Source organism: Oncorhynchus mykiss, chromosome 18 (genome assembly GCF_013265735.2).
Source record: "Oncorhynchus mykiss isolate Arlee chromosome 18, USDA_OmykA_1.1, whole genome shotgun sequence".
Lineage (NCBI taxonomy): Eukaryota > Metazoa > Chordata > Actinopteri > Salmoniformes > Salmonidae > Oncorhynchus > Oncorhynchus mykiss.
This window is the reverse complement of record NC_048582.1, coordinates 44,679,410-44,707,172: the sequence shown is the minus strand read 5'-3', so window position 1 is coordinate 44,707,172 and position 27,763 is coordinate 44,679,410. Positions and strand designations below refer to the sequence as shown.

The following is a 27,763-nucleotide window of genomic DNA, read 5'->3' as shown; positions in this document are numbered from 1 at the left end:
AACATCATGCTTTGGGGCTGTTTTTCTGCAAAGGGACCAGGGCGACTGATCCGTGTAAAGGGAAGAATGAATGCGGACCATGTATCGTGAGATTTTGAGTGAAAATCTTTGGAGGGAGTTGAAAGTCCGTGTTGCCCAGCAACAGCCCCAAAACATCACTGCTCTAGAGGAGATCTGCATGGAGGAATGGGCCAAAATACCAGCAACAGTGTGTGAAAACCTTGTGAAGACTTACAGAAAACGTTTGACCTCTGTCATTGCCAACAAAGGGTATATAACAAAGTATTGAGAAACTTTTGTTATTGACCAAATACTTATTTTCCACCATAATTTGCAAATAAATTCATAAAAAATCCTACAATGTGATTTTCTGGATTTTTTTTCCTCATTTTGTCTGTCATAGTTGAAGTGCACCTATGATGAAAATTATAGGCCTCTCTCATCTTTTTAAGTGGGAGAACTTGCACAATTGGTGGCTGACTAAATACTTTTGCCCCACTGTATATTGTAAAAACAAACTGAGGATTGATTATAAAAAACATTTGACATGTTTCTACGAACTTTACGGATACTATTTTGGAATTTTCGTCTGCCTGGTCGTGACCGCTCGAGCCTGTGGATTTCTGAACATAATGCGGCAATCACATGGAGGTATTTTGAATATAAAAATAATCTTTATGGAACAAAAGGAACATTTATTGTGTAACTGGGAGTCTCGTGAGTGCAAACATCAGAAGATCGTCAAAGGTAAGCGATTCATTTTATTGCTTTTCTGACTTTCGTGACCAATCTACTTGGCTGCTAGCTGTTTGTAACGTTTTGTCTACTGAGAGAGATGTCCTTACATAAACGCTTGGTATGCTTTCGTCGAAAAAGCTTTTTTGAAATCTGACATGCCAGGTGGATTAACAACAAGCTAAGCTGTGTTTTGCAATATTCCACTTGTGATTTCATGAAAATGAAATATTTGTAGTAATTTAATTTGAATTTGGCGCTCTGCAATTCAGCGGATGTTGACAAAAATGATCCCGCTAACTGGATGGGTGCATCAAGAAGTTAACCTAACTCCTAACCTTAACACCTAAACCCTAACCCCTAGCCTAGCTAACGTTAGCATTAGCCAAAACGAATAATAATTTGTTACATATCATATGTTTTGCGAATTCGTAACATATTGTATGTTTTGCAAATTCATATCATAAGAATTATAATTTGTAACATATATCAAATTCGTAACACATCATACAAAATGGATGATGGACATCCACAAATTAATACATACCATAAGAAACATAATACACCACACTAAATGGAGTATCTCTGATTAATATACAGAATAACATGAAATGTTCTGAGACCAGGTTGCAATCAGAGCTCACGATGCTCTTTGCTCCAGTGCACACATGCACCCAATTCCCATTACTTCGAATTAGTACCACTACACACAACACAACCAGATTTACATTAGTGTATCACATAAAAATAACTAGGATAGAGCATTTGATCATACAGTAGCCTATACATTATGAATATAAAAGCCCTCCCGCTCTCTCCCACTCACACACACACACACACACACACACATTACAGGGAGAGAATAGCATGTCATACAAAACACGACCACCGGTATTTACAACTGTGTGAATTTAATTCTGCAATAAACCCACCTGGATAAAAATAAATACCTGCAAAATATTGGTATCCCTTTCTCGGAATGTAGCCTATTATAAGCGTTCAGGCAACGCTGTTTCGTTTGATAGCATTCAGGCAGCGTTGTTTCGTTTGAGTTGCGACATACCACAGCAATGCAACATTGTCTGATACCCCCGCTATCGTTCTGCTTTTCTGTATGAGTAAATAACGATACCGTCGTTTTACGCACCAAAGGCGGCTATGGAAAGAGCTCACCTGTTTTCGAAACTGTCCGCGTGGCTGCGCACGAAGACGTCACGAATCGTGCCAGTCCAACAGAGGTCCGAAATAGAGGCACGAAACGGCTGTCTCAAACAAGACAATCGTTGAAAAAGTGTGAGGTTTGTATATATTATATTGAGTTGTACAGGCATGCTATGCCATTCGAAAAAACGAACCCGACAACCACACTTCCTAGATATGAAGCAACTTGTCAAGTCGCATATGGTCCATTATGTTTCAATGATCCTATGCTGTAACACACAACGATAGTGAGATATTGTCAGCCTGTGTGTGTGTGGTGGCACCCTATTGTATGGCTATATACACACTAATTCATTGAAATGAGATCAACGACATTCATGGATTGATGAAGATGATAATTAATCATGACGGTGATGATATGCAATTGGCCTTTGATCGTTTGTTACAAGATGTCATGTTTTTATTGTGGCACGTGTGCTGTATCATCCCCAAAACATTATCTTAGGATGTGTTTGGTTCTTGCGCCGCTCTGTGGAATTAAAATTGAACTGTTATTTATAAGTAGCCGAATCCTACTGTAGTTCTGCCCTAATCCTTTCTCTTTACCTTTCACATTGGAATAATCACAAGTCTATGGCCTAATACTCCGATAAATACAAATTATTAAAACAAATTGCATGGAATACACCTGATTTAATAAATGTAGCAAATTGTTATTATGATTATTGTTTTTATACAGTAATACACAGTAAGTATACATACACGGATGGAACAGAACAGTTGTGGACATAATATAAGCTCTTAGAAAAAAAAACTCCTCTAAATGTTTCATAATTAGTAAGTGCCATGTCACATGACAAGTTGAGACAATGGCAGCTATAGTTTAACTTACTTGGATATTTGTAGGTGGAAGGAAGTGAAAAGAAATGTCACAGAATGCAGTACAGTAACTGAGACAGAGAGAGTGGTGTGTGTCTGTGTGTCTGTGCCTGTAGGTTTGTTTATGTGAAATATGTATTTGTGTGTTTTGAGAGAGAGAGATGGAGAGATGTTTTGAGGTATGGGGAGACAGCGAGAACAGGAGAGATAAGAAGATACAAATATTAAGAAAACGAACGCGACAACAATGCAGCTGTGAGAAAGATAACAGGAAACCAGAGACAATCATCTATGAATGAATGAGGAACTATATTTCTATGCATTACTATGCATTGGATCCCAACATCTGCCTTGCACAGTGCATTGTGCAGTATTTTCATGAATTCCTGCTAACTTTTCATTATTCAGTATTGAGAGTGTATTTCAGTGTTAGTTGACCTTATGGTGAACCAATGAGAGCTACTTTGGTCATAGTTAAACGTAGGCCCAATTTCAGTCAATACAGATACAGGAAATCGCACTGCGGGTTCACTCGGGGGCGAATCTTCAATCCTTCCTTACACTTAAGTAAGATGTTTCCTATGTATTTTAAATTAAAGACAGATGTGGTTTCACATAACCAATGACAAAGTCTGCGAAAGGAACAACTTGTGGGGAGGGACAGTGTTAACGTGGTTCACAGAGCTATACATTCCGAGTCATCTCGCTTCCACAGTGCTATTTTTCATCATCTGCAATTGAGTGAATTGAGTCCTCCTGAGTCTGTCTGACTAAGTTCAGCTCACTCTTTCATTTTCTCCAGTCCTCCTATCTCTGTTGTCATTTGTTAAGTTGCGGTGCCTCACTCTTCCTGTGTGTGTGTGTGTGTGTGTGTGTGTGTGTGTGTGTGTGTGCACATGGGTGGGGGCATGTGACTGCCACTTTGTTCTTTGTGCTACATGTCTCTCAGTTCTCTAACTTGACAAATGCAAAATGTGCACCAAAAAGGGAGCGCTAGGTTACTTGTAGGCAACAGGGTAAAGATTCAGCTCAGCTCATGCAAATTATTGTTTCTTCTGTGATGGACATGAGCAGTTGTTATTTGCAAAAATAGAAAATAAGTCTAAAACATGTATCTACATTGATAATTGTAGATACATGCACATACTGTATCACTTTTGGTATTTGTATGCACAATTAGGACATAATTATGTAATTAAGAAATTGGTAAAGATTAAATTTCCCCTCCCCCACCCACAACAACTTTTATAGTTTCTCTCTTTATTATGTTTCCCCCCTCCCCCCCTCCCCCCCCCCACCCACACACACAGCAGTTGATGTAGAGGAGGAAAGAGATGTTCAGACATCCGTTGATACAGCCGTCTTGTGACGACCTATTTTAAATGTCATCATGGACTTTGACTACCAGCGCTTAAAAGGTCAGGCTTATATTTTTAACCATTTTATAATCAGCCAGAACTATGTAGGAACAATGTTTTCATTACTAACTCATTTAATATCATTGTTTACCATTGCTTACATTTTTATTGCCGTTTGAGTCTTTATTAACAAACAATTTATAGTTTAGAAATATGTTTAAAAAGATCATGTCGATCTCACGGACTGTAAATCCTGGCCATAGCTCCATCTATGCATTTGAGAGTGGTTACATTTCCCCATCCCAATCACTCAGCATGATACCAAGCCAAGGGTCTGCTGTTGGGCTGAAAGAGTTAGAGAGACAGGTTTGTCTGCGCAACTGAAGATTGTGTTAGCCCACTAAGCTAGGCATTAGCTGTGGGAGCTAAGTCAGGTCTCAGAAAAAGGTTACTCATCACACAAGAGTAGTTACCAGATTACCTTGGTTACACTCCACCTTTTCTCCAATAAGATACCAACAGCTAATAGGCATCAACTGACCAAATCTGAGTCACAGCAAAAATGCGGCCAACTGGGTTTGAAAAAAAAATACAACTGTGCTTGTTATAAAATTGATTATTTGTGTGAATTCTAGGTGCATCCAATGCACTAATGTGAACATTGCATTATCTACGGTGTTATCTACAATACCTGAAGTTGATGCTAAAAGTGATCTGAATTGCTTGATTGTCAGAGAAAGTATGCACTTTACACCCTTCTAACTTCCATTAATTGCTGTGTTTTTTTTATGTTGTCTTGTGTCTCATGTGTTTTACTACAGTGCCTTCAGAAAGTATTCATACCCCTTGACTTATTCCACATTTGGTTGTGTTACAGTCTGAATTCAAAATTGATTAAATATTTTTTTGTTTCACACAATACCCCATCATGACAAAGTGAAAACATCAAAATCCCCATTAAAATCCGTTAATTTAGGCATTTTTGCAAGGGCCAATCCACCGCATCCGCCTATGTCGGGCTTCAGCATCTGTTGTGGAAGGTAACCGAGTTACTGCAGTGTTTGTCAGACCATGAGACAAATCGGTCTTCTCACGAAAACTCACAAAATTTGTTCTTAACTGACTTGCCTAGTTAAATAAAATAAAAAAAATACTGTACTGTTATTAAGCCCATAATATTTTGTTAGTTCATAATATTGTGTTTGTTAAATGTAAAAAAAGAAATAAAAAAAAAAGGTTTCTGTGGCCGTCACTTTTGTGATAGTTAATGGTTAGCTTTATAGATTATTTTGTGTTGGTTTGCAGATGTTGAAATCCTCAGGCGAGAAGAGCGAATCAGCTGCCTGCCAATCCAACCCCAAAAGCCTGTACCACACCAGCATTCTGCTCAAGACCCACCCACCCGCCAGACTCCTCCAATCAAACCCAGGCGGAGCTTAAAGGTCCCCAAAACCCTTCGTGAGGAGGTGGTGCTACCAGCCAAACAAACCAATGGCCAGGAGAATGAGGTGACAGAATAAACATTTTACATTAGATTTACCAGATCAGTGGAAACTCAACTATTGGGTCAAAATACAGAAATGTGCATGCTTTTCAATAGTTTTCTATGCATGGTAGACACAACACAGACAAACATTTGTACAATTTCTACTGTATGTGAATGCTTGTTTTCTAAAATGTATATGTCTGTGTATTTGTAGAGGACTTCCCGTAAGCCTCCAGTCAGATTGTCATGTGTGAAACCAGCAGCCACACTTTACACCCTAAACCACATAGTGTAGTTAGAGACAGACAACTTCCTGTGGCTCGGCCAATAAAAACATCCATTTCATGGTGGGATAGAAACGTTAAAATAAAGACAACTGAAAGGTACCTCTCTACGTTCAGCGTTGCATGGGTCAGCCCAGTTCAGATTCTGTCTCCAGAGCCTTCTCCAAGATCCTACCGGTTTGATGTGCATAAATGGGAAAGGATAGGTGAAATACTATGGTGGGTTTATTTTGCTGGAACGAAAAAGGCATGGATGAGCATATCAAGTATCTAAAATGTAACTGTCTTCTCTTGCTAAGGTAACTTCTGTGGGAACGTATCCAAGTGTTACATCCAACTCCCTCTCCTACCCCCTCTCTCCCATCTCTTTCCTTTCCTTTTTCAGACAAGGTGGAGCTATACATATTGCTTATAGTTGGTAGGTGCTATTTCTGGACTGGGCCTTGTTCTCTCATACTCTCTCCTATTCCCCCTTTTTGTTTTCTTTTCAGAATTGCCTTAAAATCTCCACAATAATGGAAAGATACCCGACAGCACAACAGACAACTATTGAATGTGCCTAGAAATCTCACAACCCTCCCTGTCTATCTCCCTCTATCAGACAGTAGTGAAGAGGGTGTCTCCTGCTCTGACTCTGGGTGGCCCCGGGCCCCTGGAGCCCTTGTCCCCGTCCCTTCGGGCACACACCCTGCTGTGGTTTGAGAGGACACAGCTTCCCCGCCTGTGTCGGCCTGGTCGCCCAATGCCCCGCTGGCTACACGGCTTCGCCACACGCAGGTCAGACTGCTAGCACACAGAAACATATACTGGCATACATATTATCTGCAATAGAAAAAAGAAACATGGCGCATTCAGGGAAACAAGTGCATATGCAAAAAGACCGCAGACACACATGCATGCACGTACAATCAAACACACATAAAACACACACATGCACGCACGTACAATCAAACACACATAAAACACACACATGCACGCACGTACAATCAAACACACATAAAACACACACATGCACGCACGTACAATCAAACACACATAAAACACACACATGCACGCACGTACATTCAAACACACATAAAACACACACATGCACGCACGTACAATCAAACACACATAAAACACACACATGCACGCACGTACAATCAAACACACATAAAACACACACATGCACGCACGTACAATCAAACACACATAAAACACACACATGCACGCACGTACAATCAAACACACATAAAACACACACATGCACGCACGTACAATCAAACACACATAAAACACACACATGCACACATACACACAACCACAGATGACACGACAAATGCAAAGGGACAAACATACTTATCTTGACCATTCACACTTTGAAAGCCTCAGATGGCTCAAAGTGGAGGAGAGATTCTCTCAGATTTAAATTGTGTCTTGTATATAAGATTGTCCACAGTATGGTCCTCAAGTACCTATGTAATTATAATGAACAAAAATGTAAACAATTTCAAAGATTTTGCAGAGTGAAATAAGTCAATAAATGAAATAAGTCCATTGAAATGAACCTATTAAAACTCACGGACGATTGGTAAAGCTTAAACCAAGTTTATTCACCCATTGGGCCATTACATCTGCATAAGACAAAAAAACATATTCACTCAAGCACTGATATTTAACCCTTTCTCCTATGCTGAGTCTCCTCCTACACATCTGAACAGCCAACGCATCTCTGTTGCTAGACAGAACCTTAGTGATATCTGTTCCATTTCCTCTGACCTGACCTCTGCCCCAAAGTGCTCACTTCTCCCAAACTCACGGCTGTGATGTTGACTCGGACCAGACTGTCTTTTTCCCTCCCATAGGATCCCTGATGGCTAACAATAACATATCCAGACAGAACGTGAACGTCATACATTCCTCTCTCTCCCCCTCAGTGACATGAATAAGTATCTTTCATATTCTCAGAACCCAACAATATACAATCGATGGATTTTGCATGACTGGGCAGGGGCACATCCAATCCGATCAGAATGATTTTTTTTCAGTTTTCATGACTGTGACCTTAATTGCCTACCGTCTGTAAGCTGTTAGTGTCTTAACAACCATTCCACAGGTGCATGTTCATTCATTGTTTATGGTTCATTGAACAAGCATGGGAAACAGTGTTTAAAAACCCTTTACAATGAAGATCTGTGAAGTTATTTGGATTTTTAAAGAATTATCTTTGAAAGACAGGGTCCTGAAAAAGAGAAGTTTCTTTTTTTGCTGAGTTTAGTAGCACGTCTCAAAAGTGAGCAGTAGACCAACAGTACGTGGGTGAGAATGTTTGTTGTTTTTAATGTTTTTAAAATGGTCTAATAAATTCAATCAAATATACAGGTCATATTCATATTCACACACACACACAAATATTTCTCACTTAGAGAAAGAGGTACACATGCAATTGAATCCAAATCTGGGACTGCAGAATTCTCAAAAACAAGCATTTTGTACCTCCTTGTTTCGTCTCATTTGCTACCGTTTTGAATCTAGTGAATACGGCTCAGGATTGAAGAACACTGTTCGAAAGCTAGATATGTAAACAAAATAGAAAATAGTTCAGAAAGACTACTCGTCAATGGAACTGCTTCAGTGTTAAAGGTGCTGCATGGTCAATCCGGCATCTGTATTGGCCGTGCAGCAGTTACGGTGATACGACCTCTGCAGAAGTCAGGGCATTCATACTTCTTGCACTTCATGGAGCAGCGCAGAGCTGTTGTGACGGAAGTTGTCAACAAAGGGAGTTTGTGTTTATACAGGACCTCCCGCCCCTACCTACTGTCAACCAATCAAGTCAATGCAGAGCTATACGGAGCCCTCCTCGTTGTTACAAAATTTGGGAGGCAGATGGCAGTGTGGTACGGAGCTCAATTAGGCCTCTGCATGCCTCTGGAGGCCCTGCAATTGCGTCACACCCTCCATACGGAGCCTCCGACCACATTTTCGGATCAAGTATAACTTGGCTTTTACTCAGCACTAGAGGGGAACGGATAAGGCGTGACACACACATCATGAGTCAAAGCAAAGACATGTAATTGTACACACATACATACGTGCTGTGTTTGTACAGCTTATGCAGTTTGTTAAAGATGAATTGTTCTCACTTTTCTCTGTGTGTGTGTGTGTGTGTCTCTCGACTGTTTGGATAGGGAGGCAGAGGAGCTTCTAAAGGACAAGCAGCAGGGCTGTTTTCTGCTCAGGCTCAGCGAGTCAAAGATTGGTTTTGTACTCTCATACAGGTAAAGTCACAACAGACCACACACACACACACACACACACACACACACACACAAATACATTTTTAGACAGACACACACTTTTCCCCCCAGAGGAATGGATAGGTGCCGCCATTTCATCATAGAGGAAGAAGAGGGTGGTAGAGGGGCGTGTTACCTCATCGCTGGGGAGGAGAGTCGCCATAGCAGCCTGCAGGAGCTGGTCAGCTATTACACCCAGTATCCCGTGGGGCCCTTCAACGAGATTCTCACCACGCCCTGTGACGAGGTGCCGAGTATATATTCCACACCATGCCTTCTTCATAAGCGAAAGGAAAATAGTAATTGGCACCACCTAAACATCTAACAAACTTAAATGTTGTGGCAAACTATCCTTTTAGGTAAACTCAACTGCAACAGTTTGTTTCTCAATCTTTCTCCTTCTCTTTTACTCTCTCAGTCCAGTGAAGCTTGTGAGGGTACAGTTAAACTGGGGTTGCAGGATGAAGGTGGAGAGACAACGAAAGTGACCGAAAAGGAAGCCTCATCATATGCACCCTCGGCTCCTGCCACTGTCCATGTCCAAGAGATATTGGCCAGCTCAGCCCCTACAAACGACGGGACGCCAGAGTATGCTGTGGTGAAGAAGGTGCTAAAAAAGTCCCTTTCTCAACCAGAAAACCAGCTTGGGGAACTGTTGGTGGTAAGGAACTATTCTCCCTTTAACATTTGTAAGTTAAACAAACCCACAAAAAAGTCAATGCTATTAATGGATTAACAGACTCCATGACAAAACATTTTCCAGGTGACAAACCTGATCCTCCCCGAAGATGTGACAGAACCTGACGTTAGCTGTGCAGGAGCATTTGGCGGGGGAGAGAACGCCTTCGACGCACTGTACGCCCGGGTCAACAAGCCACCAAGCATGCTTTCCCATACATCTCCCTACGTCAATGTGGGCAATCCTCCAGGCCAGGAGGCGACAGCGTCCTCCGTCCCTCTCATGCACCGCGGGTCCACGGGGGACCCAAGCTACTGGAAGTTGGAGCCCCTGCACACCTATGAGGAAACCCCTCATCTGGTTCAACGTGAAGAAGAGACAAAGGAACACATCGACTTCTACGCCATGGGGCGCTGGCGGGATGCCGAGAGGAGTACAAGTGGGCGAGGTGAAAGACAAGACAAGACTAGCTACTTGTCTGTCAGGGGTTGTATTGTTATTGGCCTGAGCAAGGCACGGCATGCCTGATTTGACCTGAAATTACACAATACACATTTTTGCATGTCTAGAATGAACATATGACTGTATACATGTATTACAATATATCTGCTCTCTTTTGTAGACCCCCAGCATCACCTCTACTCAGAGGTGAACCTAAGAACAAGAGAGGCCCCCAGTCACATCCCCCTTCCAGCCAGGACAGCCCCCAACCGGCCTTTACGACTGCCTCCCAGGCCTGTTAACTGCCCCCCTCAACAGGACGGAAGTGTGCAGGTATTGGAACACCAAACATACATTGTTGTGCATATACAGTGGGGCAAAAAAGTATTTAGTCAGCCACCAATTGTGCAAGTTCTCCCACTTAAAAAGATGAGAGAGGCCTGTAATTTTCATCATAGGTACACTTCAACTATGACAGACAAAATTAGAAACAAAATCCAGAAAATCACATTGTAGGATTTTTAATTAATTTATTTGCAAATTATGGTGGAAAATAAGTATTTGGTCAATAACAAAAGTTTCTCAATACTTTGTTATATACACTTTTGTTGGCAATGACAGAGGTCAAACATTTTCTGTAAGTCTTCACAAGGTTTTCACACACTGTTGCTGGTATTTTGGCCCATTCCTCCATGCAGATCTCCTCTAGAGCAGTGATGTTTTGGGGCTGTTGCTGGGCAACACAGACTTTCAACTCCCTCCAAAGATTTTCTATGGGGTTGAGATCTGGAGACTGGCTAGGCCACTCCAGGATCTTGAAATGCTTCTTACGAAGCCACTCCTTCGTTGCCCGGGCGGTGCGTTTGGGATCATTGTCATGCTGAAAGACCCAGCCACGTTTCATCTTCAATGCCCTTGTTGATGGTAGGCTTTGTTACTTTGGTCCCAGCTCTCTGTAGGTCATTCACTAGGTCCCCCCATGTGGTTCTGGGATTTTTGCTCACCGTTCTTGTGATAATTTTGACCCCACGGGGTGAGATCTTGCGTGGAGCCCCAGATCGAGGGAGATTATCAGTGGTCTTGTATGTCTTCCATTTCCTAATAATTGCTCCCACAGTTGATTTCTTCAAACCAAGCTGCTTACCTATTGCAGATTCAGTCTTCCCAGCCTGGTGCAGGTCTACAATTTTGTTTCTGGTGTCCTTTGACAGCTCTTTGGTCTTGGCCATAGTGGAGTTTGGAGTGTTTGAGGTTGTGGACAGTTGTCTTTTATACTGATAACAAGTTCAAACAGGTGCCATTAATACAGGTAACGAGTGGAGGACAGAGGAGCCTCTTAAAAAAGAAGTTACAGTTCTGTGAGAGCCAGAAATTTTGCTTGTTTGTAGGTGACCAAATACTTATTTTCCACCATAATTTGCAAATAAATTCATTAAAAATCCTACAATGTGATTTTGTTTTTCTCATAATTGAAGTGTACCTATGATAAAAAAAATTACAGGCCTCTCTCAATTTTTTAAGTGGGAGAACTTGCACTAAATACTTTTTTGCCCCACTGTATTATCTACTCCAGGGGTGTCAAACTCTCCATGGAGGGCTGAGTGTCTGCAAGTATTTGGTTTTTCCGTTCAATTAAGACCTAGACAACCAGGTAAAGGGAGTTCTTTACTAATTAGTGATCTTAATTCATCACTCAAGTACACGGGAGTGAAACCCCGCCCTCCGTTTGACACGCGATCTACACCATTTTGGTAAGAGGTTGGCAATAAAGAAAAGGCTAATGTATTCTAAATAACTGATGTTAATCAGGCATTTTCAGTAATTGAGTAAAAACTACACATTGGTAGATAAGGTAGTTTGAAAATGTTAGATTAAAAAAATACAGATTTTATATGAAAGTATTTTGATAAGGTGTTTCATTTCTTTTTTTCATGCACTTTTCTAGCGATGTGGAGATCCCATCTTGTCCTCTTCCCCATCCCGATCTGGAGTCTTTCTGACACCTTGTTCAGAACGAACTTTGACCCAAGACCCGAGCACCAGCATCTATGAACAGATCCCAGAGAGGCCAACCAGCTCAAGGCCTCTGCTGCCTCCACCCAATCCGACCACCCCTTACTAAGACCCTATCATACAACTCCCCTTGTAAACAAAATAAACTATAAACACCAAAGACCCTCTTTGCAAATATCCAGAATTAAGCCTTACTTACTGTACACTTAAATCAACTGATCAAGTTATCTTTTCTATTTAACACAAGAGGCTAGAGACAGTCCTGAATGTCAATCTGTGTGCCAAAAATGCATCTACAGAAGTTGTGCTCCATTTTGTGTTCCGATTTTGTGCGCACTACCCCACAAAGATTGAGAAATGTGTAAAAATACAAGAATCTCACTTGATAAAACTCAGCTTGTTTATTTCCCAAACAAGACAAAGTCCCACCCAGAACTACCTGGGAAACTATTCACTTTTTTTCTGTAGAAATTACTTTAAGGGTTTCAAAACAAATTAATTACAAAATAAAACGTAAGGCAAAACGTTCATATCATTCTTGCATTCAGCTGTAGTCTGACTTGGACACCCCTCTGTATATGTACTGTATGTAATGCATGTGCGTGTGTATGGAATAGAATAACCAGCAATGAAACCACTAGCCCATTCTCGCCATCATCGAACGCTAAAGTCCACAAAGCTCATAATCCCACAATCAATCACAAGGAAGCACATCTTCCCAGATCACTCATATTACATGTTTTGTTTTACCCCAATATGGGTAAGTATGTTATTACGGCCACTCCTCCCATCCTGAGTTACTAATACCCTTTTCACACTACTGAGCAGAGATGTACTGCACTAGTCTGGATGCACATCCAGCATCGTTGCTGGAACTATGCTGGTAAGAACAAAGTGACAAGAAAATATCTGAGCCAGCACAGTACGGTTTATGACAGCACAATAGTGTGAAAAGGTGCAAGTTCTTGAACACCCCCCCCCCCCAGAAAAGCCATTGCTAGTTCCACAGTGGAGAGTAGTATTCAGTTCTTCTTGGCCTTGGGCGAGTCGTACTTCCTCTTGCTAGAGAACCACAGGAGCAGGGGGATGCCGATGGAGGGGAGGGTCATTACGCCGAAGGCGGCCCAGTCCAGCTGGAGGGAGAAAGAGAGAGGGGGGTGAGGGAAGAGGGTGATGTGTAGGTCACAGTCAATTAAAAAGGCCTAGGTCAAATTTAGCAAGAAAACGTTTGGAAAACAGGGAGATACTTATAGAACTCGTCCATCAAAAGGGTTTTGTTACAAAACCCTACTGAAGTGGGGTTCTATTTAAATTGTATACAAAATGGACAGAGTGGAGAATAAAACAAAATTAACCATGGTTGTTTGCAGTCTAGTTTGTTTGGGATGACTGCTAACTCGTTAGTAAACAGAGGCCCTGACAGTTATTTTCATGTGTCCCATCAATTGAAGAGAGGGCTGGCTTGGGCAGTATCCTGATTGTCATACTGGGATATTTGGCAATACTGGCATTGAACACAAGGGTTGAGCTGTTTTCAAACACTACTAATAGCATTGCTAACCTTCGGATTACAGAGTAACAAGTGCATGTAAAATCCCAGAGAATGCTAACGAGCACATTGTGAACACAAAGTAGTTTGACCCAAACAATACAAGTAACTCAAAAATGCTACTCAGTTTCCTGCACGAACAAAACAAATATTAGCCAGCAAGGCTCTTGATCCAGGACGGGATTCTCTGCTGTTAGCTTCTTCAAAAATCAAGCATTCGCTTGCTAACAACTTAGTCAACTAGCTACTAAATTAGCAAACCATATGCACAACTGCAGACCATTTATCACATTTTAGATTTTAGTTAAGCTATCTAGACAGGAAACATTTAGTTGTGAATTCCATAGTGTGAGTAGATCACCCTGCTGCATAACAGTGAGCGACTCACAAGGCTCTGGTCTCTCGTCGCTGTGTGCTCATAAAGAAACACCACGTGACCACTGACTGGGGACTAACTTAAACTTCATAACGTGTCAGGCGAAATAAAGGCAACATTCTTCATCTCCTAACGTATTGCACAAGTTGACTGCAGGTATTTACTTAAAAAGTAATATTCAAAGCAATGCAAATATAAGGACGACAAAGGGCTAGTTTCCTGGACTCAGACTGAGCCCATTTCTACACTAAAAAGAACTTTCAATAAAAGGATCTCCATTGAGCATGCCATTATGACTATTAGCCATGTTCCCTCTAAACTCCCCGGAACTGCCGCGTAGAAGAAACATCAACCTGCGTAGAGAAGCATGAGATTAGAAAGTTCAGTTCAGAGTTTTCCCCCTTAGTTAACAATATCAACATTTCTCTTTACTGTGGGAATTGTGATCGAGTCACTGCAATATTAGCCACTTTCAATGCAACATACCAAAACAAACTATGCAAGACTTAGTATGCTAAATTAACTATGGAAGAGATTTTGTTGTAGGCAGAACGCGTCGGAATAGGATTCTATTACACATAAGACTCAGCCCGGTCTGTGTTGTACTCCACACAGACCGGTGTGGCATAGCCAATCGGAGCGGCAGCAGGTCTATATGCAAATAGACTATTGCCATATGGATCTGTGCCATTCATTTAAAATGGACTGCCTTTACAGCATGAGTGGTCGTGAGTAATGCGCTTGTTTCGCAATCAAAAAGAGAGTAAGTTATTTGCCCAGTTATGGATAATTTGTAGTCAGCAATAAAGGGAGTGATTGCTTCCTACAAGAGGACAGAACATGTACATTTCTAAACATCTTTGAAAAGAGAGTTAGGAAAAATAGCTTTTTTTTTTTTTTTTTTTTTTTACTTAAAGGGGCAGTGTTGTATATTGAGACAGGCTTGAATAACCTAAGTAGCCAATAGGCAGAGGGTATCACAATTTGTCTGATTCTGTCATAATGTATGGGAATAACAATGCATTTTATTTTGTAAAGTGTTTTTTTGCATCAAAACACCACAACACTTTCAGTCACCTTGTCTGAAGGACAAGCGGATAAAGTGGTTAATGTCAAGCTCCGCATGTTCTAAAAACTCCTACTGTAGGCTGAATGATAGAACAGCTATTTCAATATTAAAAAGTTATGGGATGCATTTTCTCCATTGTTTTTGATGGTAGGCCTATATTATGGTTAAATTGCCACAGCAGCCTACTTGACCACCATCTGAAACTTTAACTTAAAGTGGGTACAGCCTCAGTGTTCACAGTAAACACGCGCTGGATGCTGCACAGAATTTTCACAATGTTCAAGTTAGAGCTCAGCAGACTTGAAATTGGCTCAGTGCCAGAAAAAAATGAGGGAACATTGACTATGAATAAACTTAATCTGGGTCCAGGAAATCAGCCCGGAGGGCATCAAGTTAAAAACTGTCCATATACAGTGGCTTCGTTAAGTAGTCGGACCCCTAGACTTTTTCCACATTGTTACATTACAAACTAGAAGTCGACCGATTTATCGGAGTGGCCGATTAATTAGGGCCGATTTCAAGTTTTCATAACAATTGGAAAACAGTATTTTTGGACACTGATTTTTAAAAAACCTTTATTTAATCTTTATTTAACTAGGCAAGTCAGTTAAGAACACATTCTTATTTTCAATGACGGCCTAGGAACGGTGGGTTAACTGGGGCAGAACGACAGATTTTCACCTTGTCAGCCCGGGGGATCCAATCTTGCAGCCTTACAGTTAACTAGTCCACCGCAATAACGACCTGCCTCTCTCGTTGCACTCCACAAGGAGACTGCCTGTTACGCGAATGCAGTAAGCCAAGGTAAGTTGCTAGCTAGTTAAACTTATCTTATAAAAAACAATCAAATCAACCATAATCACTAGTTAACTACACATGGTTGATGAGATTACTAGATATTATCTAGCGTGTCCTGCGTTGCATATAACCTGACTGAGCATACAAGCATCTAAGTATCTGACAGAGGTAGTAGGCAGAAGCAGGCTCGTAAACATTCATTCAAACAGCACTTTCGGGCGTTTTGCCAGCAGCTCTTCGTTGTGCGTCAAGCATGCGCTGTTTGTGACTTCAAGCCTATCAACTCCCGTGATGAGGCTGGTGTAACCAAAGTGAAATGGCTACCTAGTTAGCGTGAGCTAATATCGTTTCAAACGTCACTCGCCCTGAGCCTTGGAGTGGTTGTTCCCCTTGCTCTGCATGGGTAACGCTGCTTTGAGGGTGGCTGTTGTCGTTGTGTTCCTGGTTGGAGCCCAGAGAGGAGCGAGGAGAGGGACGGAAGCTATACTGTTACACTGGCAATACTAAAGTGCCTATAAGAACATCCAATAGTCAAAGGTTAATGAAATACAAATGGTATAGAGGGAAATAGTCCTATAATTCCTAGAATAACTACAACCTAAAACTTCTTACCTGGGAATATTGAAGACTTGTGTTAAAAGGAAGCACCAGCTTTCATATGTTCTCATGTTCTGAGCAAGGAACTTAAACGTTAGCTTTCTTACATAGCACATATTGCACTTTTACTTTCTTCTCCACTTTGTTTTTGCATTATTTAAACCAAATTGAACACGTTTCATTATTTATTTGAGGCGAAATGTATTTTATTGATGTATTAAATTAAGTTAAAATAAGTGTTCATTCAGTATTGTTGTAATTGTCATTACAAATAAATATATATTTTTTTAAATGATTATTATAATAAATCGGCCAATTAATTGGTATTGGCTTTTTTGGTCCTCCAATAAAATCAGTATCGGCGTTGAAAAATCATAATCGGTCAACCTCTATTACAGACTTATTCTAAAATGCATTAAATTGTTTTTCCTCATCAATCTACCCACAATACCCCATAATAACAAAGCAAAAACAGGTTTAGACATTTTTGTAAATGTATTACCAATAAAGAAACTGATATCACATTTACTTAAGTATTCAGACCCTTTACACAGCACTTCGTTGAAGCACCTTTGGAAGCCTCAAGGCTTGTTGGGTATGACGCAACAAACTTGGCACACCTGTATTTGGTGAGTTTCTACCAATCTTCTCTGCAAATCCCCTCAAGCTCTGTCAGGTTGGATGGAGAGCATCGCTGCACAGCTATTTTCAGGTCTCTCCAGAGATGTTCGATCGGGTTCAAGGCCGGGCTCTGGCTGGGCCACTCAAGGTCATTGAGACTTGTCCTGAAGCCACTCCTGCGTTGTGTTGGCTGTGCGCTTAGGGCCATTGTCCTTTTGGAAGGTGAAACGTTGCCCCAGTCTGAGATCCTGAGCGCTCTGGAGCAGGTTTTCATCAAGGATCTCTTTGTACTTCGCTCCATTCATCTTTACCTCAACCCTGCCAGTCCCTGCCCTGAAAAACATCCCAACATTATGCTGTCACCACCATGCTTCACCATGGGGATGGTGCCAGGTTTCCTCCAAACGTGATGCTTGGCATTCAAGCCGAGTTCAATCTTGGCTTCATTAGACCTGAGAATCGTTTAGGTCAGAGTTCTTCAGGTGCCTTTTGGCAAGCAAGCTGGCTGTCGTGTGCTTTTTACTGAGTGGCTTTCGTCTGGCCACTATACCATAAATACCTGATTGGTGGAGTGCTGCAGAGATGGATGTCCTTCTGAAAGGTTCTCCCATCGCCACAGAGAAACTCTGCAGCTCTGTCGGAGGAACCATAGGGTTCTTGGTCAGCTCCCTGACCAAGGCCCTTCTTCCACAATTGCTCAGTTTGGCCAGCTCAAGGTAGAGTCTTGGTAGTTCCAAACTACTTCCATTTAAAAAAAGATGGAGGCTACAGTGTTCTTGGGGGCATTCAATGCTGCAGAAATACTTTGGTACCCTTCCCCAGATCTGTGCCTAGACACAATCCTGTCTCGGAGCTCTACAGACAACACCTTCAACCTCACGGCTTGGGTTTTGCTCTGACATGTACTGTCAACTGTGGGACCTTATATAGACAGGTGTATACCTTTCCAAATCATGTCCAATCAACAAAATGTACCACAGGTGGACTCCAATCAAGTTGTAGTAAAATCTCACAAGATGATCAATGGAAACAGGATGCACCGGAGCTCAATTTCTATTCTTATAGCAAAAGGTCTGAATATTTCCAAATGCACTGTTTATGCGTATGTATATGTACAGTACCAGTCAAAAAATTTGGACACACCTACTCATTCAAGGGTTTCTTTATTTTTACTATTTTCTACATTGTAGAATAATCGTGACGACATCAACTATTAATCACACATGGAATCATGTAGATTCGAAAAAGTGTTAAACAAATCAAAATATATTTTAAATTGGAGATTCTTCAAAGTAGCCACCCTTTGCCTTGATGACAGCTTTGCACACGACTGGCATTCTCTTAACCAGCTTCATGAGATACTCACCTGGAATGCATTTGAATTAGTGCCTTGTTAAAAGTTAATTTGTGGAATTTCTTTCCTTCTTAATGCGTTTGAGCCCATTTCTATTTTACTAGGCAAATCAGTTAAGAACAAATTCTTATTTACAATGACGGCCTACCCCGGGCCAAACTCTAACCCGGACAACACTGGGCCAATTGCGCGCCACCCTATGGGACTCCCAATTACAGCCGGTTGTGATACAGCCAGGAATCGAACCAGGGTCTGTAGTGACGTCTCCAGCACTGAGATGCAGTGCCTTAGACTCGGGAGCCCAAAAGTTGTGTTGTGACAAGGTAGGGGTGGTATACAGAAGATAGCTCTATTTGGTAAAAGACCAAGTCCATATTATGGCAAGAACAGCTCAAATAAGCAAAAAGAAATGACAGTCCATCATTACTTTATGAAACTGGCTCTCATGAGGACCGCCACAGGAATGGGAGACCCAGAGTTACCTCTGCTGCAAAGGATAAGTTCATTATAGTTAACTGCACTTCAGATTGCAGCCCAAATAAATGCTTCAAGGTTCAAGTAACAGACACATCTCAACATCAACTGTTCAGAGGAGAATGCGTGAATCAGGCCTTCATGGTCAAATTGCTGCAAAGAAACCACTACTAAAGGACACCAATAAGAAGACTTGCTTGGGCCAAGAAACACGAGCCATGGACATTAGACAAGTGGAAATCTGTTCTTTGGTCTGAAGAGTCCAAATGTGTGAGAAGCAGAGTAGGTGAACAGATAATCACTGCATGTGTGGTTCCCACCGTGAAACATGGAAGAGGTGTGATGGTGCTTTGCTGGTGACACTGTTGGTGATTTATTTAGAAGTCAAGGCACACTTAACCAGCATGGCTACCACAGCATTCTGCAGCAATACACCATCCCATCTGTTTTGTGGGACTACCATTTGTTTTTCAACAGAACAATGACAAAACACACCTCCATGCTGTGTAAGGGATATTTGACATTTACAAGAGTGATGAGTGCTGCATCAGATTACCTGGCCTCCACAATCACCCGACCATAACCCAATTGAGATGGTTTGGGATGAGTTGGACCGCAGAATGAAAGAAAAGCTGGTTGAGAGAATGCCAAGTGTGCAAAGCTGTCAAGGCAAAAGGTGGCTACTTCTAAGAATCTCAAATATAAAATCTATTTTGATTTGTTTAACTCTTTTTTTGTGTTACTACAAGATACCATGCGTGTTATTTCATAGTTGATGTCTTTACTATTATTCTACAATGCAGAAAATAGTACAAATAAAGATAAACCCTTGAATGAGTAGGTGTCCAAACTTTTGACTGGTAGTTTTGTAAGAGGTCTTTGAGAGAAGTCTACTATAACCATGCCAATGGTTTGAAAGGACGAATGATTTACATAGTGGGGGGAGAAACGCCTGTCAAACTCCCTCTGAGCCAAGATCCCACCCTGTCCGGGGGCGCTGGTGTAGCCAACCTGCAGGAAGGAGACATAAGTTTTAATTTCCACAAAAGGTCATGAACATCACTACTCTGCATCAGTCTCTAGTTCAATTGACTAGAGGGAGTTTCCAATGACTTGAAATCAATAACAGGAAGTGTGCAATTGCATAAAAACTTTTTTTTTTCTCCAGTAAATCAACACCAGCCTAATAGTAGGCCACTGTGTTAGGCTACATTCTATCCGTTAATGTAGCAGAGGAAAGGTTCCAGGCTGGAGAGAGCAGCAGAGAAAAGAGTGAGTCTGCATCAGACCTGAGTTCAAATACTTCAGCTCTGCTTGATTGACCACACCTGTTGCAATGGAACCAATACAAAAGCACAAAAAGTTCAAACCCTGACCACATGCCACTGCTTAAGCAAACAAAGTATTTGAAAGGTTTCAAATAGTATTTGAACCCAGGTCTGGGCCCATTTTTAAAAGCATCTCAAAATAGGAGTGCTGATCGAGGATAAAGTCCACGTCCATGCAATCTTATTCATTATGACATAAATGGGGAAAACAAATCCTAGATCAGTATTCCTACTACGATTTATGACTACAGGCCCTGATCTCCATAAACGATTCTACTCTCCCTTACCACGACATGTCCTCCCTCCTGAGCCAGGTAGCTGACAGAAGCAGAGGTGAAGTTGAAGTATCCGGCCTTCAGGGGGCGCAGTACCACAGTATGAGAGACATTGCTGGCACTGGGTAGGGTTAAGGTACAAACTAGAGAAACTGATAAGTCTTCAGGGTACAACGCAGGCATCATTGAAAAAGATTGGCGCTTTGGAGCCACAAGGACACTGGGCTGAAACACATTTTAGGATTGTGTCTAAAGGATACGGGGCGATCCGGTCCCATTTCACGTTCAGCATCCCAGAGACGATGCCAAAATCCTCAGGCGGGAAGGAGTCATCGGACAGCTCGACCTCTAGGGCAGCGCTGTGGAGCGGAGATTGAGTTAAGGCGGATTTTGAAACCACATGTCGGGCGGGATAAGGGTACAGAATTGGGACTAAACAAATATATTTATTTTCAACACAGACTGACATTCAATGCCTTGTATTGGCACAGCTTAACACACAATGTAGTTTTTCCATAATGTGGGGCTTCCATCAATGCCCCTGAGGCTGGGTTTCAATTAACATTTTCAGTTTCCTTTTCTTCACAAACAATGACTGGAACTAGAATGGATGTGTTTCCACCATAATCCATGCAGTGTTGTAGCAATCATTTCAGATCATTGCTTTTGAAGGATATGAAGCCATTCAAGACTAGTGTAATGTCAGGTATTATTTGACATAGGCTAGGGAGAGATGGATGATGTTGTCCAATACCTGGTTCCAACGTTGTAGATGTTGTACTGCAGTGTGAGGTCACGGCCTTCAACAGCATAACGGTTCAAGAGGGACTTGGAAGCCAACAGACGAGCCCCCTCTTCTCCTGTCCCCTGACCCAGTAGAGCCAGTAGAGCAAAAACGTACAGGACCCTCATCTGCAACATAGTAGAAAACTCAAAGTGACTTTTCATTGTAGAATAGTAGCGTGTGTATTTCAGTTTACTCAATGCATCTTTGATCCAAGACAAAATTATAAATATTAAGAAAAATATGTAGTGTATATTCCTTCGGTTATAATTCTAAATATTGACAAACTCATTCACTTTGTGTCAAGCGAAAACGAAGTGCCAACTAGCTATCTATGTGACGATTACGTTACCGATGCCATTCTTGGCCAAAGCGGCAGACAAAACTATACCGTTCTCAACGTGGTACTATAGTAATGGATAAATCAATACATCTACTTATCGTTAGCTAGTGACGTTAATATAGAGTATAGGCCAATCTACCATAATCTTGATTAAAACCATTCTGCCAAACAATGTTAACCAGTCTGAAAAAAGTAACATTACGAGAAGATGCCAGTTAACGTTAACAGCTAGATACAGTAGCTAACTAACGTTAGCTAGCAAGCAATTAGCCCCCAAGCTTACGCTTACGTGTACTTGGCTAAAAACTGGGAAGACGACTGACAGTCAAGATTGTAGCCAACTTGCAAATTGTAGATTTAAAAATAATACGCGAATCGTTGACAAGGTAATAAAACGCGTGATTTCCTCAGTCTGTTTGATACTAACAGAAGATAAAACGCTACAAACCACAATAGATAAAGCAGTCTTACCTTCTTTCGTGTCACAAATCAGCAAGGAAAGAACGTTTCTTCTTCTGTGGATTTTCATTTGGCGGTTGGCAACCAATTTTAAGACGCATTATTACCGCCACCAACTGGACTGGAGTTTCGTCCAGAGACAGTGAAGGTCTAAATCCTTCCCAATAATCTCGCCTCCCTAAAGAAACGAAATACATAATTAAATAGCACATCCCCTGAAGATTTCCCCAGCAGTTCACTTAATCCTGTCTCTTCAACCCCATTACTCCTCAAATCGAATAACAATCTCTCCATTTCTCTCACATATTTCTGGGACAGAAATAGAAGATGTTCCACTGTCTCCATCTCCTCCTGACAATGATCACACCTCCCAGTCAGATGTTTCCCCACCACTTTCAATGTACTATTTAGCCTTGTGTCCCAGTCTCAGCCTTGTAACTACACTTTCTTCCCTTCTCTCTGTCTGAGGACCTCCCTGACCCCACCTATTCCTGTATTTTATACAGGTGTCTTCCCTTACTCTTCCTGTTCCACTACACTTGCCACTTATTTTTAACCACTGTTGAAATCAAATGTAATTTGTCACATGCGCCGAATACAATAGGTGTAGACCTTACAGTGAAATGCTTATTTACAAGCCCTTAACAACAGTGCAGTTAAGAAAAATAGATACGTTTAAAAAAAAAATATATATATATATACACACACACACACACACACACACACACACACACACACACACACACACACACACACACACACACACACACACACACACACACACACACACACACACACACACACACACACACACTCTACCGGTCAAAAGTTTCAGAACACCTACTCATTCAAGAGTTTTTCTTTATTTATTTTACTATTTTCTACATTGTAGAATAATAGTGAAGACATCAAAACTATGAAATTACACATATGGAATCATGTAGTATCCAAAAAAGTATTCTACAAATTAAAATGTATTTTATATTCTTCAAATAGCCTTGATGACAGCTTTGCACACTCTTGTCATTCTCTCAACCAGCTTCATGGAATGCATTTCAATTAACTGGTGTGCATTCTTAAAAGTTAATTTCTGGAATTTCTTTCCTTCTTAATGCATTTTAGCCAATCAGTTGTGTTGTGTTCTGCTCAGACCCCAACCAAGGATCATCAAAAGTCGTGCTATAAATTCACAGACAACACAAAGATTCCTTGATGTCCTTCCAGACTCCTTCTGCCTACCCAAGGACGCCAGAGGACAAAAATCAGTTAACCACCTAACTGAGGAACTCAACTTAACCTTGCGCAATACCCTAGATGCAGTTGCACCCCTAAAAACTAAAAACATTTCTCATAAGAAACTAGCTCCCTGGTACACAGAAAATACCCGAGCTCTGAAGCAAGCTTCCAGAAAATTGGAACGGAAATGGCGCCACACCAAACTGGAAGTCTTCCGACTAGCTTGGAAAGACAGTACTGTGCAGTACCGAAGAGCCCTTACTGCTGCTCGATCGTCCTATTTTTCTAACTTAATTGAGGAAAATAAGAACAATCCGAAATTCCTTTTTGATACTGTCGCAAAGCTAACTAAAAAGCAGCATTCCCCAAGAGAGGATGACTTTCACTTTAGCAGTGATAAATTCATGAACTTCTTTGAGGAAAAGATTATGATTATTAGAAAGCAAATTACGGACTCTTCCTTAAATCTGCGTATTCCTTCAAAGCTCAGTTGTCCTGAGTCTGCACAACTCTGCCAGGACCTAGGATCAAGAGAGACACTCAAGTGTTTTAGTACTATATCTCTTGACACAATGATGAAAATAATCATGGCCTCTAAACCTTCAAGCTGCATACTGGACCCTATTCCAACTAAACTACTGAAAGAGCTGCTTCCTGTGCTTGGCCCTACTATGTTGAACATAATAAACGGCTCTCTATCCACCGGATGTGTACCAAACTCACTAAAAGTGGCAGTAATAAAGCCTCTCTTGAAAAAGCCAAACCTTGACCCAGAAAATATAAAAAACTATCGGCCTATATCGAATCTTCCATTCCTCTCAAAAATTTTAGAAAAGGCTGTTGCGCAACAACTCACTGCCTTCCTGAAGACAAACAATGTATACGAAATGCTTCAGTCTGGTTTTAGACCCCATCATAGCACTGAGACGGCACTTGTGAAGGTGGTAAATGACATTTTAATGGCATCGGACCGAGGCTCTGCATCTGTCCTCGTGCTCCTAGACCTTAGTGCTGCTTTTGATACCATCGATCACCACATTCTTTTGGAGAGATTGGAAACCCAAATTGGTCTACACGGACAAGTTCTGGCCTGGTTTAGATCTTATCTGTCGGAAAGATATCAGTTTGTCTCTGTGAATGGTCTGTCCTCTGACAAATCAACTGTAAATTTCGGTGTTCCTCAAGGTTCCGTTTTAGGACCACTATTGTTTTCACTATATATTTTACCTCTTGGGGATGTTATTCGAAAACATAATGTTAACTTTCACTGCTATGCAGATGACACACAGCTGTACATTTCAATTAAACATGGTGAAGCCCCAAAATTGCCCTTGCTAGAAGAATGTGTTTCAGACATAAGGAAGTGGATGGCTGCAAACTTTCTACTTTTAAACTCGGACAAAACAGAGATGCTTGTTCTAGGTCCCAAGAAACAAAGAGATCTTCTGTTGAATCTGACAATTAATCTTAATGGTTGTACAGTCGTCTCAAATAAAACTGTGAAGGACCTCGGCGTTACTCTGGACCCTGATCTCTCTTTTGAAGAACATATCAAGACCATTTCAAGGACAGCTTTTTTCCATCTACGTAACATTGCAAAAATCAGGAACTTTCTGTCCAAAAATGATGCAGAAAAATTAATCCATGCTTTTGTCACTTCCAGGTTAGACTACTGCAATGCTCTACTTTCCGGCTACCCGGATAAAGCACTAAATAAACTTCAGTTAGTGCTAAATACGGCTGCTAGAATCCTGACTAGAACCAAAAAATTTGATCATATTACTCCAGTGCTAGCCTCTCTACACTGGCTTCCTGTCAAAGCAAGGGCTGATTTCAAGGTTTTACTGCTAACCTACAAAGCATTACATGGGCTTGCTCCTATCTATCTCTCTGATTTGGTCCTGCCGTACATACCTACACGTACGCTACGGTCACAAGACGCAGGCCTCCTAATTGTCCCTAGAATTTTTAAGCAAACAGCTGGAGGCAGGGCTTTCTCCTATAGAGCTCCATTTTTATGGAACGGTCTGCCTACCCATGTCAGAGACGCAAACTCGGTCTCAACCTTTAAGTCTCTACTGAAGACTCATCTCTTCAGTGGGTCATATGATTGAGTGTAGTCTGGCCCAGGAGTGGGAGGGTGAACGGAAAGGCTCTGGAGCAACGAACCACCCTTGCTGTCTCTGCCTGGCCGGTTCCCCTCTTTCCACTGGGATTCTCTGCCTCTAACCCTATTACAGGGGCTGAGTCACTGGCTTTACTGGGGCTCTCTCATGCCGTCCCTGGAGGAGGTGCGTCACCTGAGTGGGTTGAGTCACTGATGTGGTCATCCTGTCTGGGTTGGCGCCCCCCCCCCCCCCCCCCCCCCCTTAAGTTGTGCCGTGGCGGAGGTCTTTGTGGGCTATACTCAGCCTTGTCTCAGGATGGTAAGTTGGTGGTTGAAGATATCCCTCTAGTGGTGTGGGGGCTGTGCTTTGGCAAAGTGGGTGGGGTTATATCCTTCCTGTTTGGCCCTGTCCGGGGGTGTCCTCGGAGTGGGCCACAGTGTCTCCTGACCCCTCCTGTCTCAGCCTCCAGTATTTATGCTGCAGTAGTTTATGTGTCGGGGGGCTAGGGTCAGTTTGTTATATCTGGAGTACTTCTCCTGTCCTATTCGGTGTCCTGTGTGAATCTAAGTGTGCGTTCTCTAATTCTCTCCTTCTCTCTTTCTCTCTCTCGGAGGACCTGAGCCCTAGGACCATGCCCCAGGACTACCTGACATGATGACTCCTTGCTGTCCCCAGTCCACCTGGCTGTGCTGCTGCTCCAGTTTCAACTGTTCTGCCTTATTATTATTCGACCATGCTGATCATTTATGAACATTTGAACATCTTGGCCATGTTCTGTTATAATCTCCACCCGGCACAGCCAGAAGAGGACTGGCCATCCCACATATGCTCTCTCTAATTCTCTCTTTCTTTCTCTCTCTCGGAGGACCTGAGCCCTAGGACCATGCCCCAGGAATACCTGACATGATGACTCCTTGCTGTCCCCAGTCCACCTGACTGTGCTGCTGCTCCAGTTTCAACTATTCTGCCTTATTATTATTCGACCATGCTGGTCATTTATGAACATTTGAACATCTTGACCATGTTTTGTTATAATCTCCACCCGGCACAGCCAGAAGAGGACTGGCCACCCCACATAGCCTGGTTCCTCTCTAGGTTTCTTCCTAGGTTTTGGCCTTTCTAGGGAGTTTTTCCTAGCCACCGTGCTTCTTCACCTGCATTGCTTGCTGTTTGGGGTTTTAGGCTGGGTTTCTGTACAGCACTTTGAGATATCAGCTGATGTACGAAGGGCTATATAAAATAAATTTGATTGTTGTGACAAGGTATCAGAGAGAACAGTCTATGACTAGGGTGGCTGGAGCCTTTGACAATTTTTAGGGCCTTCCTTTGAAGCTTGGCCCCAGTGATGTACTGGGCCATACGCACTACCCTCTGTAGTGCCTTGCGGTTGGAGGCCGAGTAGTTGTCATACAAGGCAGTGATGCAACCAGTCAAGATGTTCTTGATGGTGCAGCTGTAGACATTTTTGAGGATCTGAGGACCCATGCCAAATCTTTTCAGTCTCCAGAGGGGGAATAGGGTTTGTCATGCCCTCTTCACGACTGTCTTGGTGTGTTTGGACCATGATAGTTTGTTGGTGATGTGGACACCAAGGAACTTGAAGCTCTCAACCTGCTCCACTACAGCCCCATCGATGAGAATGGGGGGCGTGTTCAGTCCTCCTTTTCCTGTAGTCCACAATCATCTCCTTTGTCTTGATCACTTTGAGGGACAGGTTGTTATCCTGGCACCACAGTGCAGGACTCTGACCTCCTCCCTATAGGATGTCTTATTGTTGTCGGTGATCAGGCCTACCACTGTTGTGTCATTGGCAAACTTAATGATGGTGTTGGAGTCGTGCCTGGCCATGCAGTCATGAGTGAACAGGGAGTACAGGAGGGGACTGAGCATGGACCCCTGAGGGGCCACCTTGTTGTTGGTCAGTGTTGCTAATCCTCACCACCTGTGGGTGTCCCATCAGGAATCCAGGATCCAGTTGCAGAGGGAGGTGTTCAGTCTCATGGTCCTTAGCTTAATGAAGAGCTTGGAGGGCACTATGGTGTTGAATGCTGAGCTGTAGTCAAGGCTAGTTGAGAGCT

At 42.1% G+C, this 27,763-nt stretch overlaps 3 protein-coding genes across 6 annotated transcripts in view; 1 reads left to right on the top strand and 2 right to left on the bottom strand.

The window, feature by feature from the left end:
* The window catches only part of LOC110496354 (death-associated protein kinase 2), a 38,613-nt gene extending 36,528 nt beyond the window's left edge, over positions 1 to 2,085 (bottom strand). Inside the window, exon 1 of one of the 2 annotated variants that reach the window (XM_021572199.2) lies at positions 1,909 to 2,085. The gene's annotated coding sequence lies outside the window, so the exon portion shown is untranslated. The other variant, XM_021572198.2, reaches the window with a different exon arrangement.
* Positions 2,086 to 4,080: 1,995 nt separating this feature from the next.
* si:ch73-109i22.2 (SH2 domain-containing protein 2A) lies at positions 4,081 to 12,842 on the top strand. The gene is made up of 9 exons (XM_021572196.2): positions 4,081 to 4,193; positions 5,439 to 5,641; positions 6,505 to 6,680; positions 9,074 to 9,163; positions 9,254 to 9,428; positions 9,600 to 9,842; positions 9,945 to 10,308; positions 10,483 to 10,634; positions 12,247 to 12,842. Exons 1-9 carry the CDS (start codon positions 4,166 to 4,168, stop codon positions 12,421 to 12,423), a joined length of 1,608 nt encoding a protein of 535 aa, XP_021427871.1. The 5' UTR covers positions 4,081 to 4,165; the 3' UTR covers positions 12,424 to 12,842.
* Positions 12,697 to 22,490, bottom strand: LOC110496355 (translocon-associated protein subunit beta). 3 transcript variants are annotated; one of them, XM_021572200.2, is made up of 6 exons: positions 22,354 to 22,490; positions 21,510 to 21,667; positions 21,016 to 21,114; positions 20,768 to 20,876; positions 20,086 to 20,163; positions 12,697 to 13,447 (listed from the first exon to the last, which is right to left on the bottom strand). In XM_021572200.2, exons 2-6 carry the CDS (start codon positions 21,665 to 21,667, stop codon positions 13,337 to 13,339), a joined length of 555 nt encoding a protein of 184 aa, XP_021427875.1. In that variant the 5' UTR covers positions 22,354 to 22,490; the 3' UTR covers positions 12,697 to 13,336. The 3 variants fall into 3 exon arrangements, with proteins under 3 accessions (XP_021427875.1, XP_036808818.1, XP_021427876.1); XM_036952923.1 differs by lacking the exon at positions 22,354 to 22,490 and adding an exon at positions 22,166 to 22,319; XM_021572201.2 differs by lacking the exon at positions 22,354 to 22,490 and adding an exon at positions 22,172 to 22,283.
* Between the last annotated feature and the right edge of the window lie 5,273 nt (positions 22,491 to 27,763).

Excerpts from the sequence above, each read along its gene's own strand:
- si:ch73-109i22.2 (XM_021572196.2), top strand. The coding sequence starts at position 4,166 with ATGGACTTTGACTACCAGCGCTTAAAAG. Across the intron at positions 6,681-9,073 it reads CACGGCTTCGCCACACGCAG|GGAGGCAGAGGAGCTTCTAA; the intron begins GTCAGACTGCTA and ends CTGTTTGGATAG. Across the intron at positions 9,843-9,944 it reads AGCTTGGGGAACTGTTGGTG|GTGACAAACCTGATCCTCCC; the intron begins GTAAGGAACTAT and ends AACATTTTCCAG.
- LOC110496355 (XM_021572200.2), bottom strand. The coding sequence starts at position 21,667 with ATGAGGGTCCTGTACGTTTTTGCTCTACTGGCTCTACTGGGTCAGGGG. Across the intron at positions 20,877-21,015 it reads AAATGGGACCGGATCGCCCC|TGCCAGCAATGTCTCTCATA; the intron begins GTATCCTTTAGA and ends AACCCTACCCAG. Across the intron at positions 20,164-20,767 it reads AGGAGGGAGGACATGTCGTG|GTTGGCTACACCAGCGCCCC; the intron begins GTAAGGGAGAGT and ends TCCTTCCTGCAG.